Source organism: Natrix helvetica, assembly GCF_964273705.1.
Source record: "Natrix helvetica genome assembly, chromosome: 7".
NCBI classification, from domain to species: Eukaryota; Metazoa; Chordata; class Lepidosauria; order Squamata; family Natricidae; genus Natrix; species Natrix helvetica.
The window spans coordinates 60,362,251-60,383,477 of NC_138558.1; the positions used below are offsets into that span (position 1 = coordinate 60,362,251).

General features: G+C 37.7%; 1 protein-coding gene across 3 annotated transcripts in view; it reads right to left on the reverse strand.

Annotated features, from left to right (window-relative positions):
- SPOCK3 (SPARC (osteonectin), cwcv and kazal like domains proteoglycan 3) overlaps positions 1-21,227 on the reverse strand; it is a 166,815-nt gene that overhangs the window by 44,111 nt on the left and 101,477 nt on the right. For all 3 annotated transcript variants that reach the window (XM_081960073.1, XM_081960071.1, XM_081960072.1), the window contains 2 exons: positions 12,973-13,099; positions 280-394 (listed from right to left, as the gene is read on the reverse strand). In XM_081960073.1, the coding sequence (XP_081816199.1) occupies positions 280-394; positions 12,973-13,099 (242 nt within the window). The remainder of the gene's footprint in view (positions 1-279; positions 395-12,972; positions 13,100-21,227) is intronic.

Sequence of the window (21,227 nt, forward strand, 5' to 3'; positions counted from 1 at the left end):
AGTGCCTGGAGATCTAGGATTAACTTCCAAGTCTGGGTGGTTAAATATGGCAACATTCATGTAAATTTTTTTGTCAGAAACACGGAAGGTGTTCTTGTTCTCTAACCACTTAGAACAAGTAGAGTTTCAAATAAGCAATTTAATTTATTTTTATACACTGTCCTTTAAAGTCATTTAGCTGTTGAAATGTCATTAATTACTTCTCTCTCTCTTTTTTAATTTATAGACATACCAATTGCTGAAGTAACTGAGAAATCTAACACGCACATCAAAACTTACCTCTCTTATTACCTCTGCCTGCACTTGTGGCCTTTTCTGAAAGGCAAGGACAACGTCCTTCACACTTAGCTGAGATATGTTTTCCTGAGGCACAAGCCTGATAGTCTAGTTTGCACTGTAATAGAAAAATAATATTAATTCTTACAGTAAACAAATGTAATGTTAATTGCAGTTCACTAAATATTTTTGAGGTAGCGGGAAATAACCATTTATTTATATGTTTACTTATTTATTTCACAACTAATTAACTTGGTAAATCCCAGAGGTTTACAGAAAATAAGTATAAACCCAACAACAAGGCGAATGATGGTGTGAAGCCATTAACCCAGATGTTATTAAAATGTGATAAGGAACAGGCTTTATCTCTATCTCATAGTAGTACACGTAAACCACATCATTAGTCAGGTAGCTGTGTTGTTACCTAAAGACAAATTGTAATTCTTGGCTGGGCTGAAAATTCTGGGAGCTGAAGTCCACATATCTGAAAATTGCCAAAATTAGAAAATGCTGAATGACCCCAATTAGGCAACATCTATCTCTTCCTGACTTCTCTTTTTATTTGGTACCAGCTCTTCTCTATAATCTGCATAATCTCCTTATTCCCGGTATTTTCTTTCTTCTCCTACATTTTACATAGATTTAATCAAATAATGAGTTCTGTTCAAATGCTCTACTGATTCTAGATCTTTTTTGAAGGAAACCATACATTTTAGCAGTTTAAAGTCTAGCCCATTATGTCAGCATCTTTTCTTCCTTCTGGAAATATCAGTTTTAACATAATTCCCTGTGGCTCCACAGGTCAGAAAGTGTATTCTTTGGGAGTAGATAAAATAGGATACAGCACACATGTGGAAAAATCACATATTAAACATCTCGCTTGCACTAGGTCAATTCTCACAATCATCAATCATTAAATTAAACAAACATTAAATAATCATTAAACAGTAAGTGAGTTTAAGCCTCAAACAGAAGATGGAATGGAGGGGTTAGGATGACAAAGTGACTTGCCTATAACTCTAGATATACATTCATAGCAAAATGGTATTCATACTTATAAATTTAATACATAACAATGCAAAGGGCAATACTTTCAGCTATTTTTCATTTAAATTGAATCGCATCCTATACCCACTCTCAAGATAATAGGACTGACCCTAAAACCTGTTAAGAAAGCAAAGCGGTTTGGATTAGTGAAACATGCAGTTGATAGTATCATAGTCTATTTTATTGCCTTTTAGATAGTCATAGCACTTCTGTGTTCACTGAATATATATAATATTTCTTGACTAATCAGTTATTGTAACTATTCAGGGTGGATTTGATTTAAATCAAGTAGATTCAAGTAGTCAGAAATGGTGCAGGGTCTCCTGCTTGCCCGGGGGTGGGGGGAGGTTGGACTAGATGACCTACAAGGTCCCTTCCAACTCTGTTATTCTGTTAAAGATTTTAATCATGATTTAAATCACTAGTAAAAGGCTTGATTTAAATCAACTTGATTTAAATCATAATTTTTTTAAAAAACAACTGTCATCTCTGTCCTGCAGCGCTCCCTCTGACCCGCTGTTGGCTCAGCGACAGTCCCAATGTTGCGGAATATACCGCCTCATGCTACATAACTAAGCCCCATTTCATGCTGAATAAACTGAATTAAACAATCTTTAGATAGGTTTTTACTCCAAAATAAATTTTTTATTAAAATAAATTTAAAAATAATAAAAAAATCTGATTTAAATTTTAAAAATTCACTTTTTTTTCAATTTTTTTAAAAAAATCATTGATTTTTATCCACCCTGAAACTATTACAGAAGCTAATGATTTGGACTGCTTACTTTTTGCCACAACTTCCTTCAATGGGAATAAGAATAACCACTGAAATTTTAATAGAACAACAAACAAAATACTGAGACCTGATTTGGGGTTATGATAATTTTTTTCAAATATTAAAACAGTTGTTTTCTTATAGACTAATATCAACCTGTAATATAGAAAAAAAATATTTTGATAAGTGTGTAAAATTTGGATCCATTTTGGTGCAACATGAAAAAATATGCAACAAATACAGGTGAAATTCAAAAAATTAGAATATCGTGCTAAAGTTCATTTACTTCAGTAATGCAACTTAAAAGGTGAAACTAATATGAGATCGACTCATTACATGCAAAGCAAGATAGTTCAAGCCATGATTTGTCATAATTGTGATGATTATGGCTTACAGCTCATGAAAACCCCAAATCCACAATCTCAGAAAATTAGACTATTGTGAAAAGGTGCAATATTCTAGGCTCAAAGTGTCCCACTCTAATCAGCTAATTAAGCCATAACACTTGCAAAGGGTTCCTGAACCTTTAAATGGTTTCTCAGTCTGGTTCAGTAGGAATCACAATCATGGGAAAGACTGCTGACCTGACAGTTGTGCAGAAAACCATCATTGACACCCTCCATAAGGAGGGAAAGCCTTCAAAGGTAATTGCAAAAGAAGTTGGATGTTCCCAAAGTGCTGTATCAAAGCACATTAATAGAAAGTTATGTGGAAGGGGAAAGTGTGGAAGAAAAAGGTGCACAAGCAGGAGGGATGACCGCAGCCTGGAGAGGATTGTCAGGAAAAGGCCATTCAAAAGTGTTGGGGACTTTCACAAGGAGTGGACTGAGGCTGGAGTCAGTGCACCAAGAGCCACCACACACAAACGGATCCTGGACATGGGCTTCAAATGTCGTATTCCTCTTATCAAGCCGCTCCTGAACAAGAAATGTCAGAAGCGTCTTACCTGGGCTAAAGAAAAACAGACCTGGTATGTTGCTCAGTGTCCAAAATCCTCTTTTCTGATGAGAGCAACTTTTGCATCTCATTTGGAAACCAATGACCCAGAGTATGGAGGAAGAATGGAGAGGCACACACTGCAAGATGCTTGAAGTCCACTGTAAAGTTTCCAGTCTGTGTTGATTTGGGGAGCCATGTCATCTGCTGGTGTTGGTCCACTGTGCTTCATTAAGTCCAGGGTCAACACAGCCGTCTACCAGGAGATTTTGGAGCACTTCATGCTTCCTTTCGCAGACGAGCTTATGGGGATGCTAACTTCACTTTCCAGCAGGACCTGGCACCTGCCCACACTTCCAAAAGCACCAAAACCTGGTTCAATGACCGTAGGATTACTGTGCTTGATTAGCCAGCAAACTCGCTTGACCTGAACCCCATAGAGAATCTATGGTGCGTTGCCAAGAGAAAGATGAGAGACATGAGACCGAACAATGCAGAAGAACTGGAGGCCGCTATTGAAGCATCCTGGTCTTCCATAACACCTCAGGAGTGCCACAGGCTGATAGCTTCCATGCCACGTCGCATTGAGGCAGTAATTGCTGCAAAAGGGGCCCAAACCAAGTACTAAGTACATATGCATGCTTATACTTTTCAGAGGTCCAATATTGTTCTATGTACAATCCTTGTTTTATTGATTGCATGTAATATTCTAATTTTCTGAGATGGTGGATTTGGGGTTTTCATGAGCTGTACGCCATAATCATCACAATTATGACAAATCACGGCTTGAACTATTTGCTTTGCATGTAATGAGTCTTATCTCATATATTAGTTTCACCTTTTAAGTTGCATTACTGAAATAAAGGAACTTTTGCATGATATTCTAATTTTTGCAGTTTCACCTGTATATTTACTGTATTTTCTAACCTTTGCTATAGCAATAGCACTTAATACCATATCACAGTGCTGTACAGCCCTCTCTCTACATTTTAGAAAGTCAGAACATTGCCCCTAACAATTTGGGACTTCATTTTACCAACCTTGGAAGGATGGAAGGCTGAGACAATCCTAAACCAATGAAAATTGAACTGCTGGCAATTGGTGGAATTAGCCTGCAATACTTATAATTAGTAGTTTATTAGAGTAAGCAGTGTGAATTTTATTCAAGAAGTTCAGTTATTCTTTCTTATTTACTACATTCATTAGTGACTCATTATGAAATATGTATCATACTATAATGGTTATTATAATTTGACTTCTTGATGCTGTACCTTTTCTTAAACAACACCCACTGATTGCATTGCTAATTTATCAAGATCAATTTACTCAATTATCTAAAGTTGAAATATTTATAAAGTTGTAAGTGAACTGAAATATCACATAAAGGGCATGCTCATTAGTATCATGGAAAGATGTATACATAATCAGCATATTACTTGCTGCTTTGGGTATAAAACTGTTTTGTGAACTTTTATATTTTTTCTTTGCTTTCTACTGGAATATTTCACTATGGACATTAGTAAATTTTGATAATATTAATGCATAAAAATCAGCACCACCACTGTCTACGTAATATGAGAGAAAAAGAAGATCCATCTGTATACATGAACACTAATTGACACTGCAGTGCATTAAACTTTTTAGAAGCCACTACAAGCTCTCAGTGCAAAGGAAATTATCCCTCTAGTTAATGGGTCATTTAAGGAAATACAAGTATATGAGCCTACATCTATATATGAGTGAAGTGTTCACTCACTAAAATTAGGAAGTAATAATTGAAATGTCAACAATATTGGTGTTCTGCTTGCCATAGCACTTAGATCCAACAATCAGATTAATTGTGAGACAAAATATATGTTTTGAATCTAGTTGTTGTATTTGTTTGTACCCCATCTTTATTATTTTTATAAACAGCTTAAGGTGGCAAACATATCCAACACACCTTTCTCCTCCTTCCCCCCCCCCCAAATGAAATCCATGCAGCTATTATTTCTGACATGTTACTGGAGTGAAATATAAAGCTATCTTTACATTCCAATTCTCTTTGTGTTTGAAAGAGTCTTACAAATCTTTCAGTTTTTGAAAGGAAATGCCGGGATTTCATGGTGGAGAAAAATATAGGGATTTCCTAGATCAGTTGATGCATAAAGGATTCTCCAACTGATGCATATAAGATGAACCTGCTAATAAGAAAAAAATGTGAAAAGGATATTTTGGGACATCATGTAAATTAACAGGATATTGCTGGGGGCACATATATAAAGTTTCCCTTTTTATTATGGAAACCTCTGAACCTACTACAGGCGAAAAGTATACAGCAACACATGAAATGGGATAGCATGGGCAACAAAATCAGTTGAAACATGATAAAAATATTCCCTTTTAGATGTTTAGGAAACTGGTCATTTCAAATATGTTTCAACTGTACGTAAATTGGCTATTATAATGTATAACTTCATGTTATGCCAGATTGGGAGGCCACTTTGTATACCTTCATGCTTTAGTCATCTCCCAGGTGAAATATTGCGACCTGTTCTAAATGAGGCTCCTTTTGAAAACAATCTGGATTGTATAATTGCCCCACAACGCAACTGTGCAGACAGCAATGGGTATAAGGCAGCATCATGTAACACTGCTATTCCATGGCTTGCTGAAATGTTTCTGATTGCAATTCAAGATGCTGGCTAATAATTCTTCCTTATTTTTAGCTGGAATTATTAAGCTATTTTTGTTTGTTTATTATACACTGTCCAAAGTTAGATTGTTTGAGTTGGATCACCATATAAATGTTGCAAATGAACAAATGTATTCTTTAAATCAGAGTTCCCCAACCTATTTGACTTTGCGGACTGGTGGGGAGGGAAGGGAATACTTCCACACATGTGGTGGTCTTGCCCCATGCAGAAATGGAGCACAAGTGTATGTGCTCTGTTGCCACTTTTGCCCGTCCGGTTACTAAAAGCTCAAGGCCCAGTAGAGGGGCTGCAGCCTGTGGGGAACCCTGCTTTAAAGGATTAAGAAATGGAAAATGAAGCGATTTGACATTCAAGAATCTGTGCGATGTAGTTAGACCCAGCTCTCCGGCGAAATTTATAATTTTGGGGAAGCAGAAGGAAAAAGAAGATGAGGAGAACCAGCAGTTACATGGATTGAATGAGCTACAGTTGTAATGGATATGCCTTTGGACAACATGAAGGACCAAAATGGAGACAGATTATCCTGGAGAACAGATAATTAATAGCAATATAATTAATGATAAGATGCAGATGAGGAAAACAGCAGAGCCTCAGCAACTGAATTTAATATTGAGATCTAACCTTGATGACAACATATTTATTCCCATTAGTATTAAAGTAATAAAAGCCCATCATGTTAGTAACAAAAACAATGTTGTCTTGGTTCAGCATATTGTAAAACAATACTTGAACTTTAAAGCAATGCTTAATTTAATATACAAGACATTAAAATTATATTAAGAAAATAAATACAAGCAATAATGCATTTTAAAACTGAGTTTGTCACTCTCTTTTAATGCACTACATAGTTGCTATAGGTTACTGAGAAAAGATTTTTTTTTTGCTGTTATGTCAAAAACTATATAATTGAACAACATTTTCTTCAATAGGACCTTTAGAAGCCTGAATGTTGTCAAAAATTTGGAAATCTATTTTCTCAATTTGTTTTCTAAAAACTGGAATTAAACTAAGACAAATCAGAAGTTGCCTCTTTTAATATGCACATTACTGTATGCAGGTTATTTACAATACTTTCTCTTGTTTCTATTTGTTATTCCTATATAAATTCAGTCCTTTAATCTTATTTAAATTATGAATCTGTATAATTTATTTAAATACAGTTCACATAAATGAAACATATCATTTTATAAACAGTTTGAGGGGATAGTCATATTTTGGTTTTCTGACTTTTTTTCTTGGATATTAAAAAATAAGTTTTTTAAACATAAAAATCATTAATATTGGATGTTATTTCTTTATTTTGTCAACAGTAGTAGTATTGAAAAATCCATTACAAAACTTACAGATCTTCGATTATAAGCTGCTTATTCAAAGGATTCCTTTGTTCCTTCCTATATACTCTTTAACAATCTCTTTTATTACAAGCTAATTGATCAAACGTTTATGGGATCTATGTTTATTTAAACATGACATTAAATGTTATTGTTTTCACATTCAGCTTTTTGAAAAATAGACAAAAAAACTATTATTTGGTCAAATCTCTTATGATCAGTGATCGTGAAAATGCATAAACAAAACTGTGCTTTGATATCTGGCTGGAAACTAAATCTCAAAAGCCAGATTGCATCTATATATATAAAAACGTGTGTGTGTGTTTGTGTGTATGTGTGTGTTCCAGCATAACTCTGGAATACCACAAGCAATTTCAACCAAATTTAGGGGTAACACAGCCCTAACACTCCTCAGGATGTGTGTTCTGTTAAGATACAGACTGTTGTGCCTGTAAATGGCTTCTACTGTACAGCGCAGTGAAGTTGGCATGGTAATGGCTTCACAGTACTCCACAAGGGAGCTCACTCTGGCAAGGGGGAAAATCCAACATTAAAAATTACATTTGGTCTGGACATTTTCCCCCTATAAATAAATACCTGGGCAACCTTGGATTATCAGATAGTAAGAAATAAAATTAGTGGCAAATAGGTTTGCATGGGCTATTTTGTAAAAATATAGTTCAAAGTCCAAAAGAACATAGTATAAATACTAATATACAAAAGGTCTTCTCTGAAAAGTAGACAACATTCTACTTTCTCAAGAGCTACTGCCAATGTAAAATTAAAGATGGGCCATAAATTGAAAAGAAATATGTAAAAATAACATATCTCTAATATAAACTGTATAGCATTGTAAAATCACATGAACAATGTGATTTTTTAAAAAAAGATATTGAGGTTTCAATAAAAATTATGACAAACATGTAGACCAGAAATTTTGCTTCATTATCAGCATTAGTTTCATTTTTATACAAAATAAAGGTTAATAATAATGTTCGAACAGAATATACTATTTTTAAAATGTAGCCTTTTTTATTTAGCAAATAATCGCCAACATTCATATACTTACTTTCTCAACAATACTGATCTGAAGGAAGATGAATGAGGAAAAAAACCTGTCTACCTCAGAGATTTAATGCTTAACTTTCAAAAGTTTGAAAAAAAATTCTACAAGCTATGCAATATAACATCAAATCAAAGAAAGAGGCACCTAATTCTTACCCTAGCAGCCAGCTACAAGCAGGAAAGAAAGCAAATACTGTGAATCAGATGCAGGTACTAAGGGCCACTGACCATACCTAAAAATATTCTGTTTAATTATAGCCACAATCTTTCATTTGCTACTGTCTACAGTAATTTTAGGTATACAGCATAGCAAACTAATCAAATAGCAGACCAACTACCTGAAATACCACACTAGCCACACTATAGGTCAAATTGAAGACATTAGAATTACAGGCCCTCTCATCCTTAGCTATGGTAAAACTTTACAGTTAGAACAAGATAGCTAACTGATGTTTTTGCCACTTCACCCCAACATCTCTTAGGCCAGTGGTTCTCAACCTGTGGGTCGGAACCCCTTTGGGGGTCGAGCGGCCTTTTCACAGGGGTCACCTAAGACCATAGGAAAACCCATATTTTCAATGGCCTTAGGAACTGAGTCACCAATTTTATGGTTGGGGGTCACCACAACATGAGGAACTGCATTAAAGGGTCATGGCATTGGGACGGTTGAGAACCACTGACTTAGAGGCATCCTATTGGAAAGGGTGGTCTAACAACACTTCCTTTAAATGAATATCACCTCAGTGCCACTGCACTGCACTACAAAGATTCTGGCAAAACCTTCTGAAAGTAACAGAACAAGCAAAATAATCACTATTTCAACATCTTCTTCTATATATATATATATATAAATGGCTGTGCGTGTGTATGTTCCAGCATAACTCTGGAATGCCTTGAGCAATTTCAACCAAACTTGATACACAGATGACTTACCCTCTAGAAACAAATACTGTGTGTATGGGGGGGGGAGGCATCCCTAATACCCCTCGGAGTGTGTGTTCTGTTAGAGCCTGTTGTGCCTTAAAACGGCTTCTACCGTACTGCCTTAAAATGGCTTCTAATGTACAGCGCTGTGGAGTTTCCATGGTAACAGCTTCACAGTACACCACAAGGAGGCTCCCTCTGGTAAGGGGGAAAATCCAACATTAGAAATTAAGGTGGTATCACTTTTCTTGATGCTTCTGGGGGTACAGAGAAAATATCTGTAACTAATTTAATTGTCGCCGAAATCAGGGCTTTTTCTGTCTAATACAGGATTGGGATAAATAAATACCTGGGCAACACCAGATTATCAGCTAGTTAAAAATAAGGAAGCCAAGGGATATCCCTAGTCAGATAGACAGAAAGGTAATATCCTACTCAGCATCATGAATTGACAGCTGCCTTTAATCCATAACAATTATAACCATAATTTACAGCAGTGTAGTAATAATGTTGATATACAACTTTGAGTGGCAAAAGCCAGCAACGAAATAGCTAAATATTTGGATACTTGTTCTTCTGGCTCTGGTCTTAGAAGCCCTATCTTTCTGCCAAAAAAAACCCCTCTGCCTCGATTCCCAGGACTTGTCAATCAGCCATCAACAAAACCACTCCTAATTCTCACTTCACACAGAGAAGCTTACAGAGTGTACTTGTTTTAAGAGACACATAGACAATATTCGTTTTACTTATTTAATTTTCATACAACATAATATTTTCCAGCCTTCACATGTACAGTGTGAACAGTGTGATTTGAATGGCCAAATAAAGGGAAATTAGTGAAAGCCTGATATAATGTAAGCATAAATTACAGAAATTAGATATTTCTCCTCCTGCACTACGCGTAGTAGTCTACATACTTTTTGACCATTTAAAAAAAAAAAATCCCCCTAATTTCAATTCCTACTATACTTTGATTAGAAGATCCCTGATGGCGCACTAGTTAGAATGAAGTATTTGTAGGCTAATTCTGCTGACTACCGACGGCCCACAGTTCGATCCTGACCAGTTCAATGTTGACTCAGCCTTCCATCCTTCCGAGGTCGGTAAAATGAAGATCCAGATTGTTGAGGGGCGATATGCTGACTCTGTAAACTACTTAGAGAGTGCTATAAAGCACTGTGAAGTGGCATATTGCTATTTTAGGCTACCTTATAATATATCACAAAAATCCTAGAATAAGGATTATGAAAGTGATATTATACTATTAAGTATTTATTTTACTTCTACAGCAGTGGTTGACATCTTCTCAAAAATGCAATGTATAATTTTCAGAAATCATTTGACATGCTGCAAATAAAACAAAGTAGCTACACCATGCAAAACACTTTTTTAAAAAACAAAGTTTATATACCTTTTCTGGAAATTTGAACACTGATTACCCTTCAAAATAATCCTGCATTTGTATAATACAATGTTCAGTTTGAAAGACTTCCTCCAAATGACCCCGTCTTTAATAGGATAAAGAAGCAGCAAGTACTTTTAAAAATATGTACTATTATATTTAGTTATTGCAAAAAATATCTTAGGGTTACTCTAAAAATTTAATATTACTATGTTTTCTCTAACATACTCCCCCTTTCTCCCCAGTCACCCATTTGCATTGGTTAGAGTGAAATAAAAACAGTCAGGGAGCACAGTTTAAGAATAATCATTTTCTACTCATTTCCATGATGATGATGATTTTCATATTGGTCATCTGTATCACTGGACATAGTATAGAACAATAAGAATAAGCTCATACAATTCTGAGTTTGTATGGCATTCTGGTAAGGAGGAACTATATAAAGCATTACTCATTTTAGGCTAAAGGTTGCCAGCAATTTCGCATAAAAACAGTAGAAATTATTCAGAATGTTGTATTTTACTTTTTATTCTGCCTTTAGGTAAAGGCACACATATGTGCTAGTCTTTCCCGAATCTAGGAGGCAGTGCTCATCTCTGTTTCAAAGCTGAAGAGCCAGCGCTGTCCAAAGACATCTCCCTGGTCATGTGGCTGGCATGACTAAATGCCAAAGGCGCACGGAACGCTGTTACTTTCCCATCAAAGGTGGTTCCTATTTTTCTACTTGCATTTTTACGTGCTTTCAAACTGCTAGGTTGGCAGAGGCTGGGACAAGTAATAGGAGCTCACTCTGTTATATGTTGCTAGGGATTCGAATCACCGAACTGCCGACCTTTCTGATTGACAAGCTCAGCATCTTAGCCACTGAGAAACCATGTCCCTTTATTTATTTATTCTGCACTCTTCCTTGCTCCCTTCTCTGCTGGCCCTCCATTCCTGTGAAAACAGGACATGGAATAAAATATACTTTAAACTGAATAGATAACAACATGGGGAAATGGAATTCTCTGAAAATAAGCTGGAGGCACTTTCGGTGTGTAGCTTTCTTTCAACATTGGAAAGAAATGTTCAGCTTGCTTCATTGAGGATTCGGAATGTTAATATGTTGCTGGATTGCTTGGAAAAGAAAACCCTAAAAACGTGTTATTTCAACCCAAGCAAGAAAAAAAATGATACTGTTTTCTACAAGTTAGTTCAGATACAAAATCAGAATGAGAATTTCCACGTGACTAAATGTGGATAATCTAAGTATGTGTTTGACATGTCTTTTGGCTACAAAGTATAAGCCTTTCACGCTAACATGATTTATCTTTTACCATGAAAGGGAAAAAAAGTTGTGAAAATATAGCTAATATCTATATCACAAACTAATATCTACACAAACACGCACATGTATATAAATGTAAAACGCTTTAATCTTCCTGCTCTCTCTATTCAACTGTGTATTTGTGATATCAAATGAACAATGGAAACGCTGGTAATAATTATATTTTAGTGTAAAAATTAATGTAAAAAATATGTGACTCTACTATCTTTCACTTTGCTTTACAGTTTCAATTGGATTTAATTTTTCCTGGTCATACTAAGAAAATTTTTAAAATAGTAACAAATAGCAGAATTAACTGGTGTTTCTTTTTTTATTTTATTTTATTTTATTAAATTTGTTTGCCACCCATCTTGCTTCCATTGGAACGCTTAAACAAGTCGCATATTGTAGATAGGTCCCAGAATCTGTCCTTTGGCCAAATGGCAGCTCACTAATGCTGTTGATTTATGGTTGTGTCCTTTGCAGGCCCAGCAAAAGGCCTAGGGGTCCACCTCTGCAGCCAGGGGGCAATGGCCCAGAAACTCCATCCTGGACCAAGGATGTAGTCACTCCAAGTCTCTGCCTTGGGCTAGAATTATCACACCCCCTTCTTCCTCGGATCAAGAGTCCATCCGCCCCATACACAGTGAATCCAGCATTCTCACCTAGCAACCTTTTTCTCCACTTGTATAACATCTTCTCCAATCCCCTTCTCCCAAGGCTGCTCCTTCTTTTCTCCGTCTGAGCTGCTGGAGTCTGGAGTCCTACTCCAGAGCACTCCGATTTAACTGCTTCTGCTGAAAATGCAGAAGGCTACCTCAGTGTCCCTTCATGTTCAAATTCCAGGGTGAAGCTCTAGCCAGCCAGTCAACCACTGAATGCTGGCTAACTTCCCTGTCTTCTTATCAGTGTCAAAATACCAGAGCAGCTCAGGGTGGGAAATAGCCTTTTTTTACTTTACTTTTATTTGTGCTTATAGACCGCCCCCTCTCCCATAAGGGACTCGGTCAATAACAGCTGTAAGTTTTGTAGGATTTATAGGATGAAAGAAAAAAGAACTGTTGAGGGAACAAGGCTTATGATATTATGTCAGTTCAATTGTATAGATTTAAACAGGTTTATATAGTTATTTAAATTGAACAAACCTTACAACGTTTGACAATAGAATGCTATATATTGCACAGAATAGATAACAAGTCTATTCATCGGCTTACCTGAGAAGAGTATGTGTGACCATCGGATCCACAAACTGGATTGGTATAAATTACAGGACACTGTTTGCATTTTGATGAAAGAGAACCAACTCTCCATTGTTTATGACTTAAACCAGCTTCTTTCATCCTGAAAGAAATCAAATCAAGTAAGAAATGTATGAAAAGGTGATCAGAGAAGTATAATATATATAGTCTAGTATTAAATCATGTCTAATGAACATACAATACAATACAATAGCAGAGTTGGAAGGGACCGGTGGAGGTCTTCTAGTCCAACCCCCTGCCTATGCAGGAAACCCTATACTGTTTCAGACAGATGGCTATCCAACATCTTCTTAAAGACTTCCAGTGTTGGGGCATTCACAACTTCTGGAGGCAAGCTGTTCCACTGATTAATTGTTCTAACTGTCAGGAAAGTTCTCCTCAGTTCTAAGTTGCTTCTCTCCTTGATTAGTTTCCATCCATTGCTTCTTGTTCTACCCTCAGGTGCCTTGGAGAACAGTTTGACTCCCTCTTCTTTGTGGCAAGTCAAACTATGTGGCAAGTCAAACTAATCATTATGTGACCTGTGTTGATACATAACTCTAAGCTAGAAGTGTTAAACCACAGTTTGTTGAATAGGCCCCAGTGATCATGATTAATGCAATGATTAGCCCTTTTTATGTTATCTATTGAAGGTCACAGAAGAGTGAACAAAGTCATGTGGTGCAGCAAGACGTTAGCCAGATCCAAATCTTGATGGAAACGCCATACATTTTTGTCTTATAAGTGCCTTTGTCTGTTCTAAAGAGCAATTTTTAGAAAACAAATCGTATTAAAATATCATTTGATACCTAGACAAAACGTTTATGAAACCTGTTTGATAACTACAAGAAATTAGGCTAATGATGGGTTTATCCGCTACAGTACATTCAAAACAACAAATCCCACTGTAGCTTACTATTATTTGAAAACTATGCCACTCCCTTCATTAATTTAAACTAATATTTGCATCTTATATTAATATCTTGGCTATTGCAGAGAAATATTTACAACTCCGTAAGAAAGGTCAATCATTGTCAGGACTGAATAACATTTAGCAAGATTTAACATCTCGCATAACCACAAGCATTGTGGGGGCCGAGCTGCAGCTGGTGCAGGCAGAGCGTGTTTGCAGTAGTGACTCCCGGTTTTATTTTATTAATTTTTAGTACTCCCATTGGATCCTTTTTTCTTTAATTAACATTTTTCGGTGGAGATAACAGCATAGACCATAACACAGACAAAAATTTTTGTTGCTGCTGAGATTAAAAAGGTATGGGAAAAAGAAAGAAACGCCATGGCACCAGCCCAGTATCTCTCTCTCCAGTAAAAAGAGCAAAACAACCAAGAATTGAGGAACACTTTGTTGGCAAGAAATCTGTAAGTAAAACTAACCTCCCCCTCCCATTCCCAACAATCTGGAGAGATTAGAACGGGACCTGCAAAAAGATTTGGCAAAACAGCAGTTACTAAACTTTCCCGATCTGGTGGGAGGAGAACAAACAGAAAGCCAACTCTTCTCACAAACAACTAGTCCAATTACCGCAAGCATTGTGGCTTAGTAAGTTCTTCCAGTTTGACTTTTTTAAAAAAAAACACAGATCTTGGCCCAATTTGTCAACAGTCTATATGTCTTTTTTTTCCCAAAGAATTTTTTATTTTTTTATTCTCTTACATACCATTTTAAGTATACATTCACATAATTGTTGTTCTTTACATTTATCATTCTTATACATTTATTATTCCATTTAATACGTTATAATGTAGTTTGGGTTGCTTTATTTGCCATCCCTTCCTCCTTTTGTAACACCTCATTTTCCCTTTCTTTTCTCCCTCCCTCCCTTCTCTACTTTCTTCCTTTCTCCTCTCCTTCTCCTTTCTTCTCTTCCCTTTCTCCTACTGCTTCCTCTTCCTCCTCCTACCCTCTCTCCTCTCTCTCTTCCCTCCATCCTCCTCTCCTTACCTCTTTCTTCTTTCCCCCGTCTTACTTTCTTTCTCTCCTCCTCTCTTCCTTTCTTTTTCTATTATTGTTGGTGTATATTTTAAATCTCAGATTATGTTTCCTTGGGATGGTATTTACGCCAACCCAAATATAATTTAGTATCATTTCTTATTCTCCTTCGCAGGTCTACCTTAGTTATGTCTCTCCCCCTTTATATCTTGCTCTTTTTTTTTTTTGAACAAAATTTTACTGGTTTTTTTAAAATAAAAAATGAAAAGGAAAGGCGTAGTGGAATGAGTTACAAATTTTGGCAGTTACAATATGTAGAAGGTGTCCCGTCCCGTCCCCCCCCCCCGTACTCATAGTATTCATTTAAACATGAGGTTTGATACTAAATAATAATTCTTGTCAGCATGTAAATTCAAATAATAATTTCAATCAATTTATATCAAGCAGATTTTCTTGCTCATTTTTGTGATCTGAGTTTTCTTGATATTGCCCCTTCTCCCCCCGCCAGCAGAGCTCCGGCCCCTCCCGTGTCCTGTAGGTCTGGTGTAGAATCATCGGATTTATCTAGGAGTACTTTATTTTTTTCCATATTTCTTTTCTCTCTAACTTTCTTAGGGATCTGTTTCAGAATGGTTATTTCTCTATCTTGGTATTTCAAAACTTGCCTCCTTTGTGCACTCAGAATCTCATCTCTTGTAGTCTTTCTGAAAAATTTAATGTGTACCTCCCTGGGAACATTGTGTGTTCTAGCATATGCTGAATTTACTCTATAAACCAGATCCAATTCCCACCCCATCTGTTGTTTTTCTTTTTGGATGTATTCAGCCAAAATGTTTGTCATGATGTCCCTTAAATCTTCATCACCACATTTTGAAACCCAAGGAAAAAGGATGTTCTTTCAAATTCTGTTTTCATCTGGTGGGTCTCAAGCTCTTGGTTCCCCTTCTGCACCCCTTTCACCTCCCCCCTCATCTCAGCCGTCCCTCCCTCCAAAAGATCCAGTCTCTGTGAGTTTTTACTCATCTGGTCTTGGTTCTCTTTAAGTTGCTCTTTCATCTCCTTTAATTGACTTTTTATGTCCCCCTGTCCCTTTAAAATTTGCTGGAACATCTGTTGAAAATCCATCTCAGAAGGCTTAGGCTGCATCAGAGAGGTTAGGGTCTGTTGTTCACTGGGACTGGATACTGTAGATGTCGGGGCGGAGACAGCAAAACCCGGCTTCCCCGGGGGTGGTCTTTTAGGTGGCATTATATTGAGCAGAAAAAGTTCAAAGTCAATACAGAGAGGAAACAATTAAGGAAAGAAACCGCCAAGAGAGGTCTGGGGGCAAGGAGTCCAAGCAGAAGGGAGTTTTTTCTAATTGCAGCTTCTGGCAATAGAGTAATAGAGTCCTTTGTTACAGGGGAGTTCAATACAGCAAGAGATTTATCCGAGTGTCACGGAGACAAGGACAGGAAGCCTGAAGTTGTATGGGTGGAGTCAAATTTCAATGTTTATAAAGACAGCGGAAGCATGCCATCTTGCCCTGCCAGCTTCGGAGTTAAAGGGCATAACAAAAAGTTTTCAAAGTTTCCAAAGTTTTCAGATCATCACCTCATTTGTAGGGTTACAATCCAAAATCCGCCTTCGTTATGAGCGTGAAATAATTGCATGGCTCTCTCCCTTCCTCCTCCTCTGGGGCCGAGAGGAAAACCGTTTATAGCCGCCTGTGCGAGGGGGGGGAATCCCCCTCCCTCCAGTCACGCTTCTCCGATCCAAGTTGAAAACAACTCTAAAAGCAGCTGGCAGTTTTTCTTTTTCTTTTTTTTAAACACACAAGGGAACGGGGGGAAGTTTCCACCTCACCACACAGCAACCGTGTCCTTCAGATAGTGTGTTCTTCCAGCTGCCTCCTCACGAAGACGCCGCAGCGCCTCCCCATCATGCCTCCCGGTGCCTAGGGCAATGCGGGGGCCCCCCCGGCCGCCGCCGACTCAGGGGATCCCCCGCTATGCCGCCCCTTCGGCAGGAGCCTCTACGGGGCGTCCTGTGCCCCCAAGCGGTGAGGGGTCCACCAGAAGAGCGCGGGGCGAGCAGAGCCTGCCCATCGCGATCAGCAGCCGGAACCGGAAGCCTTTATATCTTGCTCTTGAATATATACTTATATATTTAATATTTCTTTTCTGTTTTCCCCTTCTCCCACGCCCTTTTCCATTTAATAGTGTGTCGTCTGGGTACTTTATCTTCTCCCTATTTTCTTTTCTAGCTTGCTTTCTCTAACCAATCATAAAATCTTCCCCACGTCTTGAAGTACTCCGATTCCTCTTTATCCTTTATTTTCATTGTCAACCTATTCATCTCTGCACAATCTAATATATATTTTTATTAACTCTTCATCTATTGGTAGCTTATTTAATTTCCAATTTTGGGCAAATACAATTCTCACTGTTGTAATTACATGTATAATCAAATAAGTATCCTCTTTCTTGAATTTCTCTGGGATAATACCTAGTAGAAATATCTCTGGTCTAAATTCTATTTCTTCTTGTAACATTTTCTTTAACCATACTCTTATTTTAGTCCAATATTTCCTTGCTTCTGTGCATGTCCACCACATATGATAGTATGAACCTATTGCTTGTTGACATTTCCAACATTTCGCTGACTTGTATTTAAACATCTTTGCTAGTTTTCCCAGTGACATGTGCCATCTGTAAAACATTTTGTATAAGTTTTCTTGTAAGCTGTTGACATGATTAATTTATAATTCTTTTTCCATAGTTGTTGCCACTTTTCTAGTTCAATCATATGGCCAAAAGTCTTTGCCCAAGTTAACTTGTGTCTTTTAACCACTTCTTCTTCTAGCATAGTTCTTAATAGGTACCATATTTTTCAGAGTATAAGATGCACCGGAGTATAAGACGCACCCAGGTTTTGAAGAGGCATTTTTTTAAAAAAAGTAGGTGGTAGATAGAGGGATAGAGAGGGAGAGAAAGAGAGAGAAATACAGTGGGTAGGTAGGGAGAGAGAGAGGGAGTAGTTAGTTAGTTAGGTAGATAAAGATATATATATATATAGAGAGAGAGAAAAATAGAGAGAGAGAAAAAACAGTAGGTAGGTAGATAGGGAGAGGGATAGAGAGAGAGAAATAGAGAGAGATAGAGAGAAATACAGAAGATAGGTAGGTAGAGAGAGAGTAGGTAGGTTGGTAGGTAGAGAGAGAGAAATAGAGAGAGAGAAATAGAGAGAGAGAAATACAGTAGATAGATAGGGGGGAGAGAGAGTAGGTAGGTAGGTATATAAGTAGATACCACAAAAAAGCATGCCAACCCAGTTGCAAATCATGACCCTCCAATGTCAATAATCTTGTATTTTTCAATAAAATCCATTCTTTCATCCAAACTAGTCCCGATGCTTGATAGTACAATTCTCAGTTTGGTAATCCAAATCCACCTCGAATCGTTGCATCTTGCAACATTTTTATATTCTTGATTTCCCCCCCTGCCATATATATTTCCCCACTATTTTATTCATATTTTCAAAGAAATTTTCTCTAGTTTTATTAGTATTGCTTGGAATAGGTATAGCAATCTTGGTAATATGTTCATCTTTACTACTGCTATTCTTCCCATCAATGATATCTGTAGGTTTTTCCATCTTTCCAAATCTATTTCTATTTGTTTTCTCAACATATAGACAAAATCTATATGTCTTGATATTCTAGCAAAACTATTTATATTTTAGGATGCTGGAATGCCTCTAAGAAAGAGAGATGATCTTTATTAAGGATCTATTCATATTCAAGTCAAGTCAAGTCAAGTCAAGTAGGTTTTATTCTCATTGCAACAATATACAGTACAGTACACAGTGAAACGAAACAACGTTTCCCCAGAACCAAGGTGCTACATCAGACAACATAAATAAAAAAGAAAAAGAGCAGGACACAGGATTACATATAGCTCACAAGTATTTATGGTTCCAGTTCTTTGTGTTGAGGAGTCTGATGGCTTGTGGAAAGAAACTGTTACACAGTCTGCTTGTGTGGGCCTGAATACTTCTGTATCTTTTTCCAGATGACAGGAGAGTAAAGAGCTTGTATGAGGGGCGTGTGTGGTCAGCCACAATGTTTCTGGCTTTACAGATGTGTATATGTCCATGACAGAGGGAAGAGCAACCCCAATGATCTTCTCTGCCATCCTCACTATTTGCTGTAGGGTCTTGCGATCCGAAACAATGCAATTCCCAAACCAGGTGGTGATGCAGCTGCTCAGGTGTTCTCGATGGTCCCTCTGTAGAAGGTTGTGAGGATGTGTGGTGGAAGCTGAGCCTTCCTCAGTTTCCTGCTGGGCCTTCCTTGTTATGGAACCGGTGTTGAGGGACCAGGTGAGATTCTCCGCCAGGTGAACACCAAGGAATTTGGTGCTCTCTACGATTTTCACGGAGGAGCCATTGATGTTCAGCGGGGAGTGGCCATGTTGTGTCCTCCTGAAGTCAACAACCATTTCTTTTGTTTTGTCTACACTCAGAGACAGGTTGTTGGCTTTACACCAGTTTGTTAACTTCTCCACCTCCTCTTTGTATGCTCTCATCATTCTTGTTGATAAGACCCACCACGGTTGTGTCATCAGCAAACTTTCTGATGTGATTCAAACTGTGCATTGCTACACAGTCGTACGTCAGCAGGGTGAACAGCAGAGGACTGAGCACACAGCCCTGAGGGGCTCCAGTGCTCAGTATGATCGTGTTAGAAGTGTTGTTCGCGATCTGGACTGTCTGAGGTCTTCCAGTCAAAAAGTCCAGGATCCAGTTACAGAGGGAGGTGTTCAGGCCCAACAGGGTCAGCTTCCCCACCAGTTGTTGGGGAATGATAGTGTTGAATGCTGAACTAAAATCTATGAACAGCCTTCGTACATATGACTCTTTGTTTTCTAGGTGAGTGAGGGCTAGATGGAGTGTAGTGGAGATGGCATCATCGATGGAGTGATTTCAGCAGTATGCAAACTGCAGTGGATCCAATGTTACGGGCAGCAGGGTCTTTATGTGCCTCATGACGAGCCTGTCAAAGCACTTCATGATGATGGGAGAAAGTGCAACGGGAGGTAGTCATTGAGGCAGGACACTGATGGTTTCTTTGGCACGGGGACGATGGCCGTAGTCTTGAAGCACTTTGGGACAACAGTGGTGCTCAGAAAGATATTGAACATGTCAGTGAAAACATTTGCCAGTTGATCGGCATATCCTCTGAGCACTCTGCCAGGAATATTGTCTGGTGCCGCAGCTTTCGTGAGTTGACTCTGATCACAGCTTTCCTCATGTCAGTAGTGTATCTGGTCGTTGGAAAGAGGTGTAGTCTTCCTCACTGTCACATCATTCTGTGCTTCGAAATGGGCATAGAAGCTGTTTAATACATCTGGAAGTAAGCCATCACTCTCCCAGGAAGGTCGTGATATTCAGAGAAAAACTATGCAAATTCAGATTAAAAAGCAAAATATATGAATCATGATGAAAGCTACCAATATAAAGCAACATTTAAGAGAGAATAAAATGATTACTGTAGAGTCAACCAACAATACACTAAGCATTTTAATCAATAGATTATGAACAAGCCATTGTTAGAATACTATGTCAAATCTTAAGTTCTTAGCTTAACTGGTCATCATTTTCCACTTTTTTTTAAGCTGACTGAAGTAACAGGAATAGAACAAATTACAAAATGAAATCAATTTCAAATCATGGTTTAAAATTCTGTCATGCATTTGATAGTTGATTAATCTAATAAGCGTTGAATCTCAAGGTATAAAAAAGCAATCAAAAAAAGAACAGAAGGACAAAGTACTGTATTTTTCGGAGTATAAGACACCCTTCCCCCCCTAAAAGAGGGTGAAAATTTGGGTGCATCTTATACACTGAATGTAGCCAAAAATGTGAGGCAAGGAGGAGACGATGGTCTATGGCAATCCCTGAAGCCTGGAACAACTGATTGGGGGTATTCCGGGGGGCTGATCCACCCTCCAATCAGCTGTTCATGCTGAATCAGGCTGCAACAATGTGCTGAAGCTGACTTGGCTGTTCGCTATTTGCTGCAAGGATGTGTAAGACTTTGCAGCAGCAATCACATTCAGAAAGCACACACACTGATTCAGCAGGATTCAATAACTTCTTTTTATATATAATATAACACATTAAGTAAATATACAATACCAAAAGCAGGTTTTCCAACGTGGTAGTTCAGCAAAGAAGTTTCACTTTCAGTTTTAGTGTCAGGACAGCATGCAACTTTAGTACAGAACAAGCCACTCCCTTT